Source organism: Aegilops tauschii, chromosome 3, assembly GCF_002575655.3.
Source record: "Aegilops tauschii subsp. strangulata cultivar AL8/78 chromosome 3, Aet v6.0, whole genome shotgun sequence".
Classification (NCBI taxonomy): Eukaryota; Viridiplantae; Streptophyta; class Magnoliopsida; order Poales; family Poaceae; genus Aegilops; species Aegilops tauschii.
Window position 1 is genome coordinate 572150853 of NC_053037.3, and position 18174 is coordinate 572169026.

The 18174-nt window shown below is 43.5% G+C and overlaps 1 protein-coding gene and 1 pseudogene across 1 annotated transcript; one reads left to right on the forward strand and one right to left on the reverse strand.

Moving 5' to 3' along the window:
* Positions 1-1514: 1514 nt before the first annotated feature.
* LOC109737041 (F-box protein At5g49610-like) lies at positions 1515-2447 on the reverse strand. Its single transcript, XM_020296268.1, has one exon. It carries the CDS (start codon positions 2445-2447, stop codon positions 1515-1517), a length of 933 nt encoding a protein of 310 aa, XP_020151857.1.
* Positions 2448-14783: 12336 nt separating this feature from the next.
* Positions 14784-17931, forward strand: LOC109737047 (uncharacterized; annotated as a pseudogene).
* The last annotated feature ends 243 nt before the right edge of the window (positions 17932-18174 follow it).

Here is an 18174-nt window from a genome sequence, read left to right on the forward strand (position 1 = left end):
TATTAAGAAGCACCACCTCACTTAACAATCGTCACATGAAAGGCAGAGCATTCATAACATAACCCTCTAGTGTTGGAAAGAAGGTATGCGAAACAAGAGTTTGTTTAAGCTGAAAGTAAGTAAGATCGACTTCTTTGAGATGGAAAGTGGCGACCAACTTGCCATCCATGCCAACCTGAAGTAGCCACTCAGAAAATTTGACCAGCATGAGCAACCTACCATCCTCAGGCATGACTATCACATCCAAAATCAACTCACGGTCATACTTGTTGCATTGCGGCATTATAAAGAAAAGGGACCAGCCAGGACTAGCCTTTGGCGGCATATTTTAATAGAAGAAATATCTCTAAGCACCCGCAGCTGAGTGGGAACTCGACAGGGGTGGGCTGCCTGCGCTCCCGCGGAGCTAGCCAACAGATCGACGTTCTCTTCTCTAAACAGGCCATTATAATGGATCCTAATCTAGCTTAACAGGAACGTCGCACACATGGCAAAACAGGCCATTAGAATGGGTCCTAATCTAGCTTATCAGGAACGTACAGAATCAACAACTGAAGCATTCAATTCGATGATCTATATCACCATCCTATTCTTTATATATGATAGTAATGAGTAAAGTCCAACTTATTTTGAATATTATTCATCTTCATTTCTACTTATTCAAAACATCATAATCAAAGGTTATCCACAAGAATGCCCATAGCTAAATGCATATTTTGGCCCCTCCCAGAAGCAATGACTACAGAAGGTGCTAGAATAGAACGTTTCAATTCAACTGATAATATATATTCCTTCCGATTACCTACATCTCCTAGCGACCCCTTAGACCTCAGTTAACCCTGCAAAATACTGCACCGACCATTCCCTCCTGTTTACTTGCAGCGTCTTCTATAATTAAGCACCTCTGCGTCATCACCATCATAAAACTCCAAGAACACAACAGCCTGTAGCTAGCTCACGTGAACTAGCTAACAACAACTTCTAGAACATAAGAAAACCAATAGATAAAAAATAAAATAATACCGCAGTCCAAGAAAAAGGAAACATCAGGCAGAATAGTTAGCACATATTTCAAATGCGCATCCAAATGACTTGATAATCTTAGAATCAAATGCACAACAGCCATTTCCGTCAACGTGGAACAGTATAGATGCAAGCATAGATTTCATTCACGTATGTAACGGTCAGAGCTTTGATTAGAATTTGGTATGCATCAACAAAGAAGCTAGTAGCTCATAGTGGATCGAGTTCATACATATTGCATCTCATGAGGATGCAACAACCTTCAAGTGAAAGGCGGAGCATTCACAACATAACCCTTTAGTGTCGGAAAGAAGGTATGTGGAACAAGAGTTTGTTTGAGCTGAAAATGAGTAAGATTGAATTCTTTGCGATGGAATGTCGCGACCAACTTGCCATCTATGCCAACCTGGAGTATCGACTCGGCAAATTTGACCAGCACGAGCAACTCACCATCCCCTGGCACGACCACCAAACTAAAATGCAACCGACTGTCATACTTGTCGCAATGCCCCCCTGATCTCCGCAATAGGTAATTCAATCCGGCAATTGAAGGCCCAGACCTCCCTTTCATAGTCTTGCAACATCCAAATATCAATGGTTGTCTTAAAATCCATGGTGGCCATGCCGATCTTGTCGTCTATCTCAAACAGGTGAGTGTAGTCAGTAACAACAGGAGCACGCATCTCCTGGAACGACTCAGATGTGGTGTCAAACACCGTTATCATCTTGCTTTCACGGTCATCATGCGACGGGAACCAATGCAGGTTACCACGGAATAGTACATGTGGGTCAAATTCCGGCATAATCTCAACTGGCCACCCAATGCGCCTCGCTGGCTGGCCAGAGCCCAACGATAAGACGTGGCATGCAAATTGAGGTGCTAGCTCATTGGCTAGGTAACGCTTGTACGAGTGGAGCAGTAGTCTATGCTCGCCGGTAGGGATGTGAGGGTACATTCCCAGGAGCGTCCACCTACGATCCGTAGGCAGCAGGAGGGGAGCATACTGACGAGTTGTCGGATTGCATATAAAGAAGTCGACATCGTCGTTGCAAAAGATGAGGAGGCCATCACAGGAGGCAACCAGATAAGAGAAGGCGAAGCCATCGGCCAAGTTCAATAAGGCGACGGATTGGAGTTGGCTGGGGGCAGCCAGACCTGCCCGATTGTTGAAGCAGCAGATGTCAATGGAGTCGTTGATGAGGTCTACATAATCACCGTTGTTAAGAAGGGGGAGGGCGGGCTGACAGGCATGGTGGGCGAGGAGAAAGTCCCGGGTGGAGGTGAGGCTATGCCAGGCACGACAGACAGCGCGGCAGCGAAGGAGGGCTTTGGGGGGCAGGCGGACGAGAATCTCCCATATGACAATATCATCCAGGAGGCTGCAGAGGGAAGGCGTCGTTCCTACCCTTGAGGCCTTGGCCATGGTCGCCGGCTGAGAGCTCCCTTCGCCCTAGGAGCAAAGCAGGAGGAGTTGTGAAGGCCACGGGGTATCTGTAGGTGTTCTTCCTCTTTATGCATACGATCCGGCTAATCTCTGCCCTCGTTTTCCCCTCCGACCGAAAGTTGAATTAGGATAGGAATCCGTTCTACGGCCGAACGCATCGCGTAATTCATATGGAAAGACAGGGCCAGAGAGGCGACCGTCCTGGGGATCGCCAATCTCGTGTGCCTGTCCGGTCCCGTATGTGTTTGACGTACGGAAAGTGGTGTACGTACACCTGTGTCATCGTGGTCCAAGGGATCGATGAATTAACACGCTATTGCCACGAGCCATGTCATGTAGTCGCGGTGGTGCGCACGAAACGGCAACCCATATATATATATATATATATATATATATATATATATACACTAGTCAATGTATACGTGTAATGCATGTTAATTTTAAAGTATATATTAAGTGCATGTAGATATTAAGTAGGATATTATTTGCGTGTTATTATGTGATTAGCACTATATTTGGCATGAAATTAACTGCACGCTAAACGTGTTGAGCGCTCGACATTGAAGTGGTCTAGGTCATTGGATTGACATGATTTGATGGCCAAGATTAATTGGATCTGCCCCTTTGGGTCTTTTTATATTGGGGTATGTGTGTGTCTATATATGAAAAGACCCAAATGGGCAGATCCAAACCATCTCGACCGTCAAATCATCTTATCCAGTGGTTCAAATCGCTCCAATGTTGAGCACCAAACACATTTAACGCTCTAATTACCCACCACTGCCATTGGTTATAAACATGTTTTGACTCAATGCCATCCTTAAAATTCGCCATGTAATTAATATCCTATCATTCACGCGAAAATGTAATTGATATCTGATACGTCCATTTTGCATCATGCCTTTATATCGATATTTATTGCATTATGGGCTGTTATTACACATTATGTCACAATACTTATGTCTATTCTCTCTTATTTTACAAGGTTTACATAATGAGAGAGAATGTGCAACGGCAGCTGGAATTCTGGGCTGGAAAATGAGCAAATATTAGAGACCTATTCTGCACAACTTCAAAAGTCCTGAAACTGCACGAAAGTTATTTTTGGAAATAATAAAAAATATTGAGCGGAAAAAATACGTCAGGGGGGCCTCCACCTGGCCACGAGGGTGGGGGGCGCACCCTACCCCCTGGGCGCGCCCCCCTGCCTCGTGGGCCCCCTGTTGGCCCTCCGGTGCCCATCTTCTGCTATATGAAGTCTTTCGTCTGAAGAAAAATCATAAGCAAGCTTTCGGGACGAGACTCCGCCGCCACGAGGCGGAAGCTTGGCGGAACCAATCTAGGGCTCCGGCAGAGCTGTTCTGCCGGGGACACTTCCCTCCGGGAGGGGGAAATCATCGCCATCGTCATCACCAACCCTCCCCTCATCGGGAGAGGGCAATCTCCATCAACATCTTCACCAACACCATCTCCTCTCAAACCCTAGTTCATCTCTTGTATCCAATTCTTGTCTCATAGTCTGGGATTGGTACCTGTAGGTTGCTAGTAGTGTTGATTACTCCTTATAGTTGATGCTAGTTGGTTTATTTGGTGGAAGATCATATGTTCAGATTCTTTATGCATATTAATACCCCTCTGATTATGAACATGAATATGCTTTGTGAGTAGTTACGTTTGTTCCTGAGGACATGGGAGAAGTCTTGCTATTAGTAGTCATGTGAATTTCGTATTCGTTTGATATTTTGATGAGATGTATGTTGTCTATCCTCTAGTGGTGTTATGTGAACGTCGACTACATAACACTTCACCATTATTTGGGCCTAGAGGAAGGCATTGGGAAGTAATAAGTAGATGATGGGTTGCTAGAGTGACAGAACCTTATACCCTAGTTTATGCGTTGCTTTGTAAGGGGCTGATTTGGATCCATATGTTTCATGCTGTGGTTAGGTTTACCTTAATAATTTTGTTGTAGTTGCGGATGCTTGCAATAGAGGTTAATCATAAGTGGGATGCTTGTTCAAGTAAGGACAACACCCAAGCACTGGTCCACCCACATATCAAATTATCAAAGTACCGAACGCGAATCATATGAACGTGATGAAAACTAGCTGGACAATAATTCCCATGTGTCCTCGGGAGCGCTTTTCTCTATATAAGAGTTTGTCCAGCCTTGTCCTTTGCTACAAAAAGGATTGGGCCACCTTGCTGCACCTTATTTACTTTTGTTACTCGTTGCTCGTTAGAAATTATCTTATCACAAAACTATCTGTTACCTATTATTTCAGTGCTTGCGGAGAATACCTTGCTGAAAACCGCTTATCATTTCCTTCTGCTCCTTGTTGGGTTCGACACTCTTACTTATCAAAAGGACTACGATAGATCCCCTATACTTGTGGAAATTCCTTCGGGTATGTTAGAAAAACTGCTAGCTAATCCTTTTGCAGGAGATGGAACAAAGCATCCTGATGAGCACCTAATATATGTGGATGAAGTTTGTGGATTATTTAAGCTTGCAGGTATACCCGGTGATTTTATTAAGAAGAAGGTCTTCCCTTTATCTTTGAAGGGAGATGCATCAACATGGTATAGGCTATGTGATGATACGGGATCATGGAACTACAAACGATTGAAATTGGAATTTCATCAGAAATTTTATCCTATGCATCTTGTTCATCGTGATCGTAATTATATATATAATTTTTGGCCTCGCGAAGGAGAAAGCATCGCTCAAGCTTGGGGGAGGCTTAAATCAATGTTATATTCATGCCCCAATCATGAGCTCCCAAGAGAAATAATTATTCAAAGTTTTTATTCTCGGCTTTCTGATAAAGACTATTGAATTCAAATGCAGACTATTGAATTCAAATGCAGACTATTCATGGGCCACCATGCTCGATACTTCTTGGGCTGGCTCTTTTATGATGAAGACTATTGAATTCAAATGGGATTTACTGGATAGAATTAAATGCAACTCTGAAGATTGGGATCTCGACGAAGGTAAGGAGTCAGGTATGACACCTAAGTTTGATTGTGTTAAATCTTTTATGGATACCGATGTTTTTCGTAAGTTTAGCACCAAATATGGACTTGACTCTGAGATAGTAGCTTCTTTCTGTGAATCTTTTGCTGCTTATGTTGATCTCCCTAAGGAGAAGTGGTTTAAATATCATCCTCCGATAGAAGTAAAAGTAGCTGCACCTATTAAAGTTGAAGAAAAGACTATCACTTATAATGATCCTATTGTTCCTACTTCTTATGTTGAGAAACCACCTTTCCCTGTTAGGAGAAAGGATCATGCTAAAGCTTCAACTGTGCTCCATAAAAGCAATATTAGAACTTATACACCTCCTGAGAAAATTAAAGTTGAACCTAATATTGCTATTGTTAAAGATCTCTTGTCTGATAATATTGATGGGCATGTTATTTATTTCTGTGATGAAACTGCTAGAATTGCTAAACCTTGTGCTAAAGATAAACATAGACCTGTGGTAGGCATGCCTGTTATTTCTGTTAAAATAGGAGATCATTGTTATCATGGCTTATGTGATATGGGTGCTAGTGCTAGTGCAATACCTTTTGACTTATACAAAGAAATTATGCATGATATTGCACCTGCTGAGATAGAAGATATTGATGTCACAATTAAACTAGCCAATAGAGATACTATTTCACCTATGGGAATTGTTAGAGATGTTGAAGTCTTATGTGGGAAAACAAAATATCTTGCTGATTTTCTTGTTCTTGGTTCCCCACAAGATAGCTTTTGTCCCATTATATTTGGTAGACCCTTCTTGAACACTATTAATGCTAAGATAGACTGCAAAAAGGATGTTGTTACTATTGGTTTGGGTGATATGTCTCATGAGTTTAATTTCTCTAAATTTCGTAGACAACACCGTGAAGAGGAATTACCTAGTTAGGATGAAATTATTGGTCTTCCTTCTATTGTCGTACCTCCTAGTGATCCTTTAGAACAATATTTGCTAGACCATGAAAATGATATGTTTATGAATGAAAGAAGGGAAATAGATGAAGTATTCTTTAAATAGGAACCTATCCTGAAACACAATTTGCCTGTTGAAATCCTAGGTGATCCTCCACCACCCAAGGGTGATCCCGTGTTTGAGCTTAAACCGTTACCTGATACTCTTAAATATGCCTATCTTGACGAGAAAAAGATATATCCTGTTATTATTAGTGCTAACCTTTCAGAGCATGAAGAAGAGAGATTATTGAAAACTCTGAAGAAGCACCGTGCTGCTATTGGATATATTCTTGATGATCTTAAGGGCATCAGTCCCACTCTATGTCAACACAAAATAAATTTGGAGAAAGATGCCAAACCAGTTCATGATCACCAACGACGGCTGAATCCTAAGATGAAAGAAGTGGTAAGAAAGGAAATACTAAAGCTTCTTGAGGCAGGTATTATTTATCCCGTTGCTGATAGTCAGTGGGTAAGTCATGTCCATTGTGTTCCGAAGAAGGGAGGTATTACTGTCGTTCCTAATGATAAAGATGAATTGATCCCGCAAAGAATTATTACAGGTTATAGGATGGTAATTGATTTTCGCAAATTAAATAAGGCTACTAAAAAAGATCATTACCCCTTACCTTTTATCGATCAAATGCTAGAAAGATTATCCAAACATACACATTTTTGCTTTCTAGATGGTTATTCTGGTTTCTCTCAAATACCTGTGTCAGCCAATGATCAATCAAAGACTACTTTTACTTGCCCTTTTGGTACTTTTGCTTATAGACGTATGCCTTTTGGTTATGTAATGCACCTGCTACCTTTCAAAGATGCATGATGGCTATATTCTCTGACTTTTGTGAAAAGATTTGTGAGGTTTTCATGGACGACTTCTCCGTCTATGGATCCTCTTTTGATGATTGCTTAAGCAACCTTGACCGAGTTTTGCAGAGATGTGAAGAAACTAATCTTGTCTTGAATTGGGAAAAGTGCCACTTTATGGTTAATGAAGGTATTGTCTTGGGGCATAAAGTTTCTGAAAGAGGTATTGAAGTTGATAAAGCCAAGGTTGATGCTATTGAAAAGATGCCATGTCCCAAGGGCATCAAAGGTATAAGAAGTTTCCTTGGTCACGCCGGTTTTTATAGGAGGTTCATTAAGGACTTCTCAAAAATTTCTCGGCCTCTGACTAATCTATTACAAAAATATATACCATTTGTTTTTGATGATGATTATGTAGAAGCATTTGAAATACTTAAGAAAGCATTGATCTCTGCACCTATTGTTCAGCCACCTGATTGGAATTTACCCTTTGAAATTCTGTGTGATGCTAGTGATTATGCTGTAGGTGTTGTTCTAGGGCAAAGAGTTGATAAGAAATTAAATGTTATCCAATATGCTAGTAAAACTCTAGACAATGCTCAAAGAAATTATGCTACTACTAAAAAGAATTTTTAGCAGTTGTATTTGCTTGTGATAAGCTCGGACCTTATATTATTGATTCTAAAGTAACTATTCACACTGATCATGCTGCTATTAAATATCTTATGGAAAAGAAAGATGCTAAACCTAGACTTATTAAATGGGTTCTCTTGCTACAAGAATTGGATTTGCATATTGTTGATAGAAAGGGAGCTGAGAACCCCGTTGCAGACAACTTGTCTAGGTTAGAAAATGTTCTTGATGACCCACTACCTATTGATGATAGCTTTCCTGATGAGAAACTAAATGTCATAAATACTTCTTGTACTGCTCCATGGTATGCTGATTATGCTAATTATATTGTTGCAAAATTTATACCACCTAGTTTCACATACTAGCAAAAGAAAAAGTTTTTCTATGATTTGAGACATTACTTTTGGGATGACCCACATCTTTATAAAGAAGGAGTAGATGGTGTTATTAGACGTTGTGTACCTGAGCATGAACAGGAACAGATCCTACGCAAGTGTCACTCAGAGACTTATGGAGGACACCACGCTGGAGATAGAACTGCACATAAGGTATTGCAATCCGGTTTCTATTGGCCCACTCTCTTCAAGGATGCCCGTAAGTTTGTCTTGTCTTGTGATGAATGTCAAAGAATTGGTAATATTAGTAGACGTCAAGAAATGCCTATGAATTATTCACTTGTTATTGAACCATTTGATGTTTGGGGCTTTGATTATATGGGACCTTTTCCTGCCTCCAATGGATACACACATATTTTAGTTGCTGTTGATTACGTTACTAAGTGGGTAGAAGCTATTCCAACTAGTAGTGCTGATCATAACACTTCTATTAAAATGCTTAAGGAAGTTATTTTTTCGAGGTTTGGAGTCCCTAGATATTTAATGACTGATGGTGGTTCACATTTCATTCATGGTGCTTTTCGTAAAATGCTTGCTAAGTTTGATGTTAATCATAGAATTGCATCTCCTTATCACCCACAGTCTAGTGGTCAAGTAGAATTGAGTAATAGAGAGCTCACATTAATTTTGCAAAAGACTGTTAATAGATCTAGAAAGAATTGGTCCAAGAAACTTGATGATGCATTATGGGCCTATAGAACTGCATATAAAAATCCTATGGGTATGTCTCCGTATAAAATGGTTTATGGAAAAGCATGTCACTTACCTCTCGAACTAGAACATAAGGCTTATTGGGCTATTAAAGAGCTCAACTATGATTTCAAACTTGCCGGTGAGAAGAGGTTATTTGACATTAGCTCACTTGATGAATGGAGAACCCAGGCCTATGAAAATGCCAAATTGTTTAAAGAAAAAGTTAAAAGATGGCATGACAAAAGAATACAAAAGCGTGAGTTTAATGTAGGTGATTATGTATTGCTATACAACTCTCGTTTAAGATTTTTTGCAGGAAAACTTCTCTCTAAATGGGAAGGTCCTTACGTTATCGAGGAGGTCTATCGTTCCGGTGCCATAAAAATCAACAACATCGAAAGCACAAATCCGAAGGTGGTAAACGGTCAAAGAATCAAACATTATATCTCAGGTAATCCCATAAATGTGGAAATCAATGTTAATGAAACCGTAACCCCGGAGGAATACATAAGGGACACTTTCCGGAACGTTTCAGACTCCGAAAAGGAATAGGTATGTGGTACGGTAAGTAAACCGACTCCAAAACAGTTTTTATGGCAATATTTCTCCGTTTTGGAATATTTAGAAAAATAGAAAGATAAGAAGCAGTCCGGGAAGGACACGAGGCCTCCACGAGGGTGGAGGGCGCGCCCTACCCTACTGGGCACACCCCTGCCTCGTGGGCACCTCGTGTGTTCTCCGGACTCCGTTTTCTTGCACGATACGTATTTTGGTCGGTAAAAATTCATTATATAATCTCCCGAAGGTTATGACTCCTGTATCACGCAATTGTCCTCTGTTCTTGTTTCGAGCTGTTTTCTGTCAGGGTTGTCAAAGCCAGGCATCATGTCATTCCCCTCCTCCAACAATGGTGACAATGATGCTTGGCTAATGAAGACAGAGCTGAACAGGGAAGAACCCATGGAGATCAACAAGGATGAAGGGATCAAGAAGGCCACGGAGGACCAAGTTCCGGCAACAGAAGACATCCTTTAACTTGATCACAATCTTCTTACCCCAACTGAGATCGAAGCTTTCAAGATGATTGAGTTAGCTCGTATACAAAACAAGTATCTCACCCGTGAAAATATTTTGTTGAAGGAGCATATTGTCGCACTCAAGGGCATTATCCGCAAGTTGGAGGATCTCTTACGCTCGATGTGCGATTACCCATCATCAACAACTCCACCTTCTTCACCAGTAAAGGAGACATAGTTATATGGGTATGGGCGCTCCCCTTGGCAACTGCCAAGCTTGGGGGAGATGCCCCGGTATCGTATCACCATCACACTCCTATCTTTACTGTTTTTCTTAGTTCGATCCTATTTAGTAGTATCTTGATCTAGTAGAATAAAAGTTTTGGTATGATCTAGTTTTGAGTTTTGCTTTATGATCTTTCTATGTAATCGAGTCCGTGAGCTATATATAATAAAGATTAGTGTTGAGTCAAGGGCTTGATTATTTTGCTATGATCTTGAGTGACTAAATATAGAAAGAAAGAATAAAAAGGAATAAAAATATCATATTGATCTTATTGAGAGTAATGACTTCACATAGAAAGAGTATGATGATTAAAAATTGTTGGGAGTTGGCAAACATAGCTTTGGTCATCATTGCAATTAATAGGAAGTAATAAAGAAAGTGGGGTTTCACATATAAATATACTATCTTGGACATCTTTTATGATTGGGAGCACTCATTAAAATATGACATGCTAAAGAGTTGATGTTGGACAAGGAAGACAACGTAATGGGTTATGTTTTCTTATATCTGAAATAAAATATATTGTCATGGATCATCCAACATGTTGAGCTTGCCTTTCCCCCTCATGCTAGTCAAATTCTTTGCACCAAGTAGAGATACTACTTGTGCTTCCAAATACCCTTAAACCAGTTTTTCCATGAGAGTCCACCATATCTACCTATGGATTGAGTAAGATCCTTCAAGTAAGTTGTCATCGGTGCAAGCAATAAAAATTGCTCTCTAAATATGTATGATTGATTGGTGTGGAGGAAATAAGCTTTGTATGATCTTGTGATGTGGAAGAAATAAAAGCGACGGACTGCATAATAAAGGTTCATATCACAAGTGGCAATATAAAGTGACGTTCTTTCGCATTAAGATTTTGTGCATCCAACCCTGAAAGCGCATGGCAACCTCTGCTTCCCTCTGCGAAGGGCATATCTTTTATTATTATCTTCTACCTTATGCAAGAGTCATGGTGATCTCAACTTTCCTTTTTATATTTTATCCTTTGGCAAGCACAGGATGTTGGAAAGATCCTGATATATATATCTAATTGGATGTGGGTTAGCATGAACTATTATTGTTGACATTACCCTTGAGGTAAAAAGTTGGGAGGCGAAACTATAAGCCCCTATCTTTCTCTGTGTCCGATTAAAACTCCGTAACCACAAGTATTGCGTGAGTGTTAGCAATTATGAAAGACTAAATGATAGTTGAGTATGTGGACTTGCTAGAAAGCTCTGACATAGACTCTTTCTGATGTTATAATAAATTGCAATTGCTTCAATGACTGAGATTATAGTTTGTTAGTTCTCAATAAAGTTTCTGATTCATACTTTTCATTGTGAATAGATTATTACTTGAGCATATGAAATCATATGACAATATCCATATATGTTGCTGTTATGAGAATAATCATGATGCCCTCATGTCCGTATTTTATTTTATCAACACCTCTACCTCTAAACATGTGGACATATTTATCATTATCGGCTTTCGCTTGAGGACAAGCGAGGTCTAAGCTTGGGGGAGTTGATACGTCCATTTTGCATCATGCTTTTATATCGATATTTATTGCATTATGGACTGTTATTACACATTATGTCACAATACTTATACCTATTCTCTCTTATTTTACAAGGTTTACATAAGGAGGGAGAATGCCGGCAGCTGGAATTCTGGGCTGGAAAAGGAGCAAATATTAGAGACCTATTCTGCACAACTCCAAAAGTCCTGAAACTCCACGAAAGTTATTTTTGGAAATAATAAAAAATATTGAGCGGAAGAAATACGTCAGGGGGGCCTCCACCTGGCCACGAGGGTGGGGGGCGCGACCTACCCCCCTGGGCGCGCCCCCTGCCTCGTGGGCCCCCTGTTGGCCCTCTGGTGCCCATCTTCTGCTATATGAAGTCTTTCGTCCGAATAAAAAGCATAGGCAAGCTTTCGGGACGAGACTCCGCCGCCACGAGGCGGAAGCTTGGCGGAACCAATCTAGGGCTCCGGCAGAGCTGTTCTGCCGGGGGCACTTCCCTCCGGGAGGGGGAAATCATCACCATCGTCATCACCAACGCTCCTCTCATCTGGAGAGGGCAATCTCCATCAACATCTTCACCAACACCATCTCCTCTCAAACCCTAGTTCATCTCTTGTATCCAATTCTTGTCTCATAGTCTGGGATTGGTACTTGTAGGTTGCTAATAGTGTTGATTACTCCTTGTAGTTGATGCTAGTTGGTTTATTTGGTGGAAGATCATATGTTTAGATCCTTTATGCATATTAATACCCCTCTGATTATGAACATGAATATGCTTTGTGAGTAGTTACGTTTGTTCCTGAGGACATGGGAGAAGTCTTGCTATTAGTAGTCATGTGAATTTGGTATTCGTTTGATATTTCGATGAGATGTATGTTGTCTATCCTCTAGTGGTGTTATGTGAACGTCGACTACATAACACTTCACCATTATTTGGGCCTAGAGAAGGCATTGGGAAGTAATAAGTAGATGATGGGTTCCTAGAGTGACAGAAGCTTAAACCCTAGTTTATGCGTTGCTTCGTAAGGGGCTGATTTGGATCCATATATTTCATGCTATGGTTAGGTTTACCTTAACACTTTTGTTGTAGTTGCGGATGCTTGCAATAGAGGTTAATCATAAGTGGAATGCTTTTTCAAGTAAGGACAACACTCAAGCACTGGTCCACCCACATATCAAATTATCAAAGTACCGAACGCGAATCATTGAACGTGATGAAAACTAGTTGGACGATAATTCCCATGTGTCCTCGGGAGCGCTTTTCTATATATAAGAGTTTGTCCAGGCTTGTCCTTTGCTACAAAAAGGATTGGGCCACCTTGCTGCACCTTATTTACTTTTGGTACTTGTTGCTCGTTACAAATTATCTTATCGCAGAACTATCTGTTACCTATTATTTCAGTGCTTGCAGAGAATACCTTGCTGAAAACCGCTTATCATTTCCATCTGCTCCTCGTTGGGTTTGACACTCTTACTTATCGAAAGGACTAAGATAGATCCCCTATACTTGTGGGTCATCAATATCTTACCAAATACCAACATGCAACAGATATATCTTACCTAATATAACGTGCAACTAATATTCTACTTAATATAAACGTGCATTGCACGTAGATTATTACTAGTATGTCTAAGCGGGAATCATATAGCGCGCGACGTCTGCTACAACTTTTGAGTAAACCACATTGGAAACCAGTAATTGTGTTTGGCTCCCTAGCTCCATTGAGCCTGGGTTTTGAAAAAAATCCAAAAATAATAATATAATTTTTAGGTTTCATAAAAATACTACATCTCTATAATACTCTACATAGTGGATCAGTTTTAAATTGGACTAAAAGCATCAGTCATAACCGTTGGTCTTCTAAATCCAACTGCAATTATCCGCAGGATTCGTATGAACAGTAGACTGTTTTTTCCTTCACTATGTTCTAGAATCATCACGTGGCTCTTCGAGAATAATCACGTGGCCCTTCCAGAAAAAGAAGCCCATAACTGGTGCCTAATGGGCCGTGTTGCCACATGAACCCGCGATGGTCTGACTGAGCCCAGGCATGCTAAAAAAAGATTGAGCCCATGCAAGAATGTTTTAGTAGGAGAATTTGGATAAAGTGAAGCAGCATGCAAGATAACTTGCTGCGGAGAAAGAAAACTTTCCCTCTCGCTAGGGTTTTGGTCCTCACAGGTGCTATGAGCGCAGCCGACGGTCGCGGGCCGGGGGCGGGCAACGATGATGCTGTTGTAGAGGCGGACTGGTGGCTAGGATTCCCTTTTGACGACGATGCAAACACGGCGGCCGGGGTTTGCAACGGTGCAAACGACCTTCTACGCAATGGCGTCCTAGGGTCCTACTATGCAATGACGTCATGTGGTCATGATGCGACCTGCGCGAGGGGCGTTGGTGCTTGCTCATGCAAGAGGTTGAGATGTCCGTGTGAGATGATGAAGAGAGGATGAGATGCAACGTGTGAGATGAAGATGAGGTAAGGGATGACGCATTGGCACAATCCAATTGTTATTAGTGTCCTAATCGAACGATGAAAATTGGACTGGCAAATTACTCAAGAATGAGAAGCACGTGTTAGATGAAGATGATGTAAGGGATGACGTGGGGGCACAATCCAACCGTTATTAATGTTCTAATCCAACGGTGAAAAATGGACCGGCGGAATACTTGAGGATGAGATGCACGTGTGAGACGAAGATGACGTAAGGGATGATGCGGGGCCACAACCCAACCATTATTAGTGTCCTAATCCAACGGTGAAAAATGGACCGGCGAAATACTCAAGAATAAGATGCATATGTGAGGTGAAAATGACGTATGGGATGACGCGAGGGCACAATCCAACCCCGTTATTAGCGTCCTATATAATCGCACGGTCGAAGAGGAAGGAAACACATTTCCTGCTCCGCTCCCACCGAAACCCCTCCAAACCCCTCCCACCGGAAAATCCCCCAAACTTTGGCTGGCCAAAACTATGGACGGAGATCGACGGTTGCTGGCGGTCGCCGCGCCCGCATCGGCGGCGGCGGTGCTTGGCAACGACGACCTCCTGCGCGAGATCCTCCTCCGCCTCGGCTTCCCTACCTGCCTCGTCCATGCCGCCCTCGTCTCCAAGCGGTGGCTCCACCACGCCTCCAACCCGGCCTTCCTCCGCCGCTTCTGCGAGCGCAACCCGCCCCGCGTCCTCGGCGTTTTCGCCTGCTACCCTGGAACACCGTACAAGTACCTGCCGCTTCCGCAGCCCCCGGAGCTCGCCGCCCTCTCACGTCGTGCGGCCTCCTCCTTCGACGGCGCCTTCACTGCCAACACATACCAGCGCGTCGTGCACTGCCGGAACAGCCGCCTCATCACCGTGTTCTTGCATGAGGGAGCATACATGCACTCCCTCCTCGAGCCGCTACTCGCTAGGGAGTCCGAAGCGGTCCTCCCACAGACCCCGCTGCCCCGCCATCTCCCACAGGCTCTCACTCAAGGGGTATTATCTCTGACTTTCCTGCCCAAGGACGGGGGCCACAACGGCATCACCCTGGTGAGTCTGTGGAAGGTTTGGAGAGAAGTCCGTGCGGAAGTGTGCGTGCTGGGATCCGGCGGATGGGGCGTCCCTACCACGGCTGTGACAGAGGTTGATCTCCCGTATGCCGAAACCAACTTTATAGAAATGCTACCACCCGTCCATGGCAAGGTCTTCATGGTGACCGGCTTGGGTTACACCCTGGGTCTAGGTTTGGCCACGTCAACCTTCTTCACCCTTGAGCTACCAGTTGGAGTGCGGAGCAACTATATGCTTTCATGTGCGGAGGGTTCCGGGATCTATCTTGTCAGTGCAGACGGGTTTCATCTCAGTGTGTGGCTTCATGGAGTAAATAGCATAAAACTACTACTTTACAGGCTAGGGTTTCAAAAAACTACCGATTTTTAATTTTTCTCGGATAACTATCAAATGGGTGGTTGGCTGTTTCAAAAAACCCAAAACACCCAGTGCTTTACAATTGATCGTGATTATGACAATTCGGACCCGCATGTAAGAAAACTGATTGTTTGACCGTCTGTTTGACTGTTAACTGACATGTGGGGTCCACATGTCAGCTCTCTTCCTGCTTCTCTTCACTCCTCCTGCCTCTCTACTTCCCCAGGAGGTCGATGGAGCGCCGACCGCAGCTCCTTCTACCTGCGCCGGCCGCCCCTCCTTCCACCTCGTCGGCGTCGGCCAGCCACTCCTCCGCCTCCACCACTGCCCCCGGGGCGCGGTCACTGCCCGGATTTCACCCGGATTGCGGGAGAGCATGCGGGGCCTGCGCGTGCTTCGCTCCACTAGTAGAAAAAGGGTCTAATGTGAAACTCATTAGTCCCGGTTTGGTATTGAACCGGCACTAATGTGACCATTAATGCCGGTTCCAACGGCCAGGCGGGCGGCGCTCATTAGTACCAGTTCATGGTGAATCTTTAGTACCGGTTCGTGCCACGAACCGGTACTAAAGAGGTGGTGGCCTTTAGTACGGGTTGGTGGCTCCAACCGGTACTAAAGGGGGGGGGTCTTTAGTACCGGTTGGAGCCACCAACCGGTACTAAAGGTGGTGCGCTGCCACCCGCAGTGCACAATGTTTAGTCCCACCTCGCTAGTTGAGAGGAGCTCGCACCAGTTTATAAGCCCCGCCGCGGCTACCGTGTCGAGCTCCTCTCTAAGTAGGCCTTTGTGGGCCTATTGCAAGTCTTCTGCCCTGTGGGGCCTACTGGGCCGTACGGGCCTGCATCCTGGCCCAACCAGAGATTAGGTTTCTAGTCGTATGTAGGCCGTGCCGGCCCAGTAGGCTGGCTGTTTTTGCTTTATTTCAAAAATAAAAATAAAAAAAATCCTTACCAACCGGGACTAAAGGTCCCCCAGACCACGGCGCGCCTCGTGCCACGTGGTGGGCCTTTGGTCCCGGTTCGTGTTAAACCGGGACTAAAGGGGGGGGACCTTTAGTCCCCACTCTTTAGTACCGGTTCCAGAACCGGTACTAAAGGTCCTTACAAACCGGTACTAAAAGTCGTTTTTCTACTAGTGCTCCTGCAGGAGACGCAACATGGCTGCCGGCGCGCGGAGAGTGGCGGAGGTGGGGGCGGTCCTGCTGCCGGCGGGGCGCGGCGGCGCGGTGCCGGGACGAGCTTAGACGAGGCATCAATGGCCGCGGCCAGCGAGCTTCGAGGCGGGAGAAGAAAGGGGCATGCGGCGGGTGGCGGCGGGTGGCGGCTGGAGTGTGACGGTGACCTCACCGGCGATGAGGGCTGCTGGCCAGCGACCCTCACGGCGGCTGCTGGCGCACGGCCACAGGAGGGATCTGATTGCTTTTTTCAAAACTTTGCAGGTACCCGATGGCGTTTTTGAAAAGTTTACAGGGACCTGATGGCATTTTTTAAAGTTTGCAGACACTAACATGTGGGTCTCACATGTCAGTTAACGGTCAAACAAACGGTCAAATAGACGGATCGTTTAGGTGCGGGCTCGACCTGTCATAAACCTGTTTAAATTTTTAACAGCGAACTTTTGGGGTTTTTTGAAATAGCCGACCACCCATTTGGTAGTTATCTGAGAAAATTTAAAAACCGGTAGTTTTTTGGAACCCTAGCCTGTAAAGTAGTAGTTTTATGCTATTTACTCGGCTCCATGGGATGATGGGCGACAGCGATGGTGCAGGCGGCTGGCTGCTGGTGGACACATTTTGTGTCTGATGTTCTGCTGGTCACGATTGGGTTTGGATGGCACAAGATGGTGATTTTCTTGGTGTTGCTGTAGTCGGGGACAATGCTGAGTTTGTATTCTTGGATTATGCGAGATATGGTGTTGTCCTCTATGTTCATCTAAGAAGCAGGGTAGTTGAGAAGGTGCACGAGCAGGCACTGCTTGATCATCATTTTATTTGTCCGGGTATGAACCACATACCTATCTATCCCTTTATGATGATCTGGACGCCTTTTTCCCTGCACTGAAGAACAGGCGACATGATCAAGAGCAATGACCCCCCTATGTTTTGATCTTTGTAAAATCATCACTGGGTATGAGTATGACTTCTATGACATAAAGCTATGTTTCTCTGATAATGTATGGAAAATTGGAAATGGATGAGCAATCGATATTATTCAGATGGGCTTGATTACATCTCATCTAACTAGTGTATGCCACTTTACCGTGTTTTATTCTTTAGCATTTGTCACTACTCTGCAATCAACACATGCTGTCCTGTTTGTTCGATAGGCTTGTACTTGCTTCCGAGTTTGATAGCAAATATTAAGCTTACGAATACAAAAGTAGACGTCCATGCCATGTCGTACAACACTAGAATTTTGTTGTCATGTAAGCTGAATCTTCAGAACCTCTGTTCATTTCA

Bases quoted from the DNA above. Each gene is read 5' to 3' on its own strand.
- LOC109737041 (XM_020296268.1), bottom strand. From the start codon at position 2,447: ATGGCCAAGGCCTCAAGGGTAGGAACGACGCCTTCCCTCTGCAGCCTC.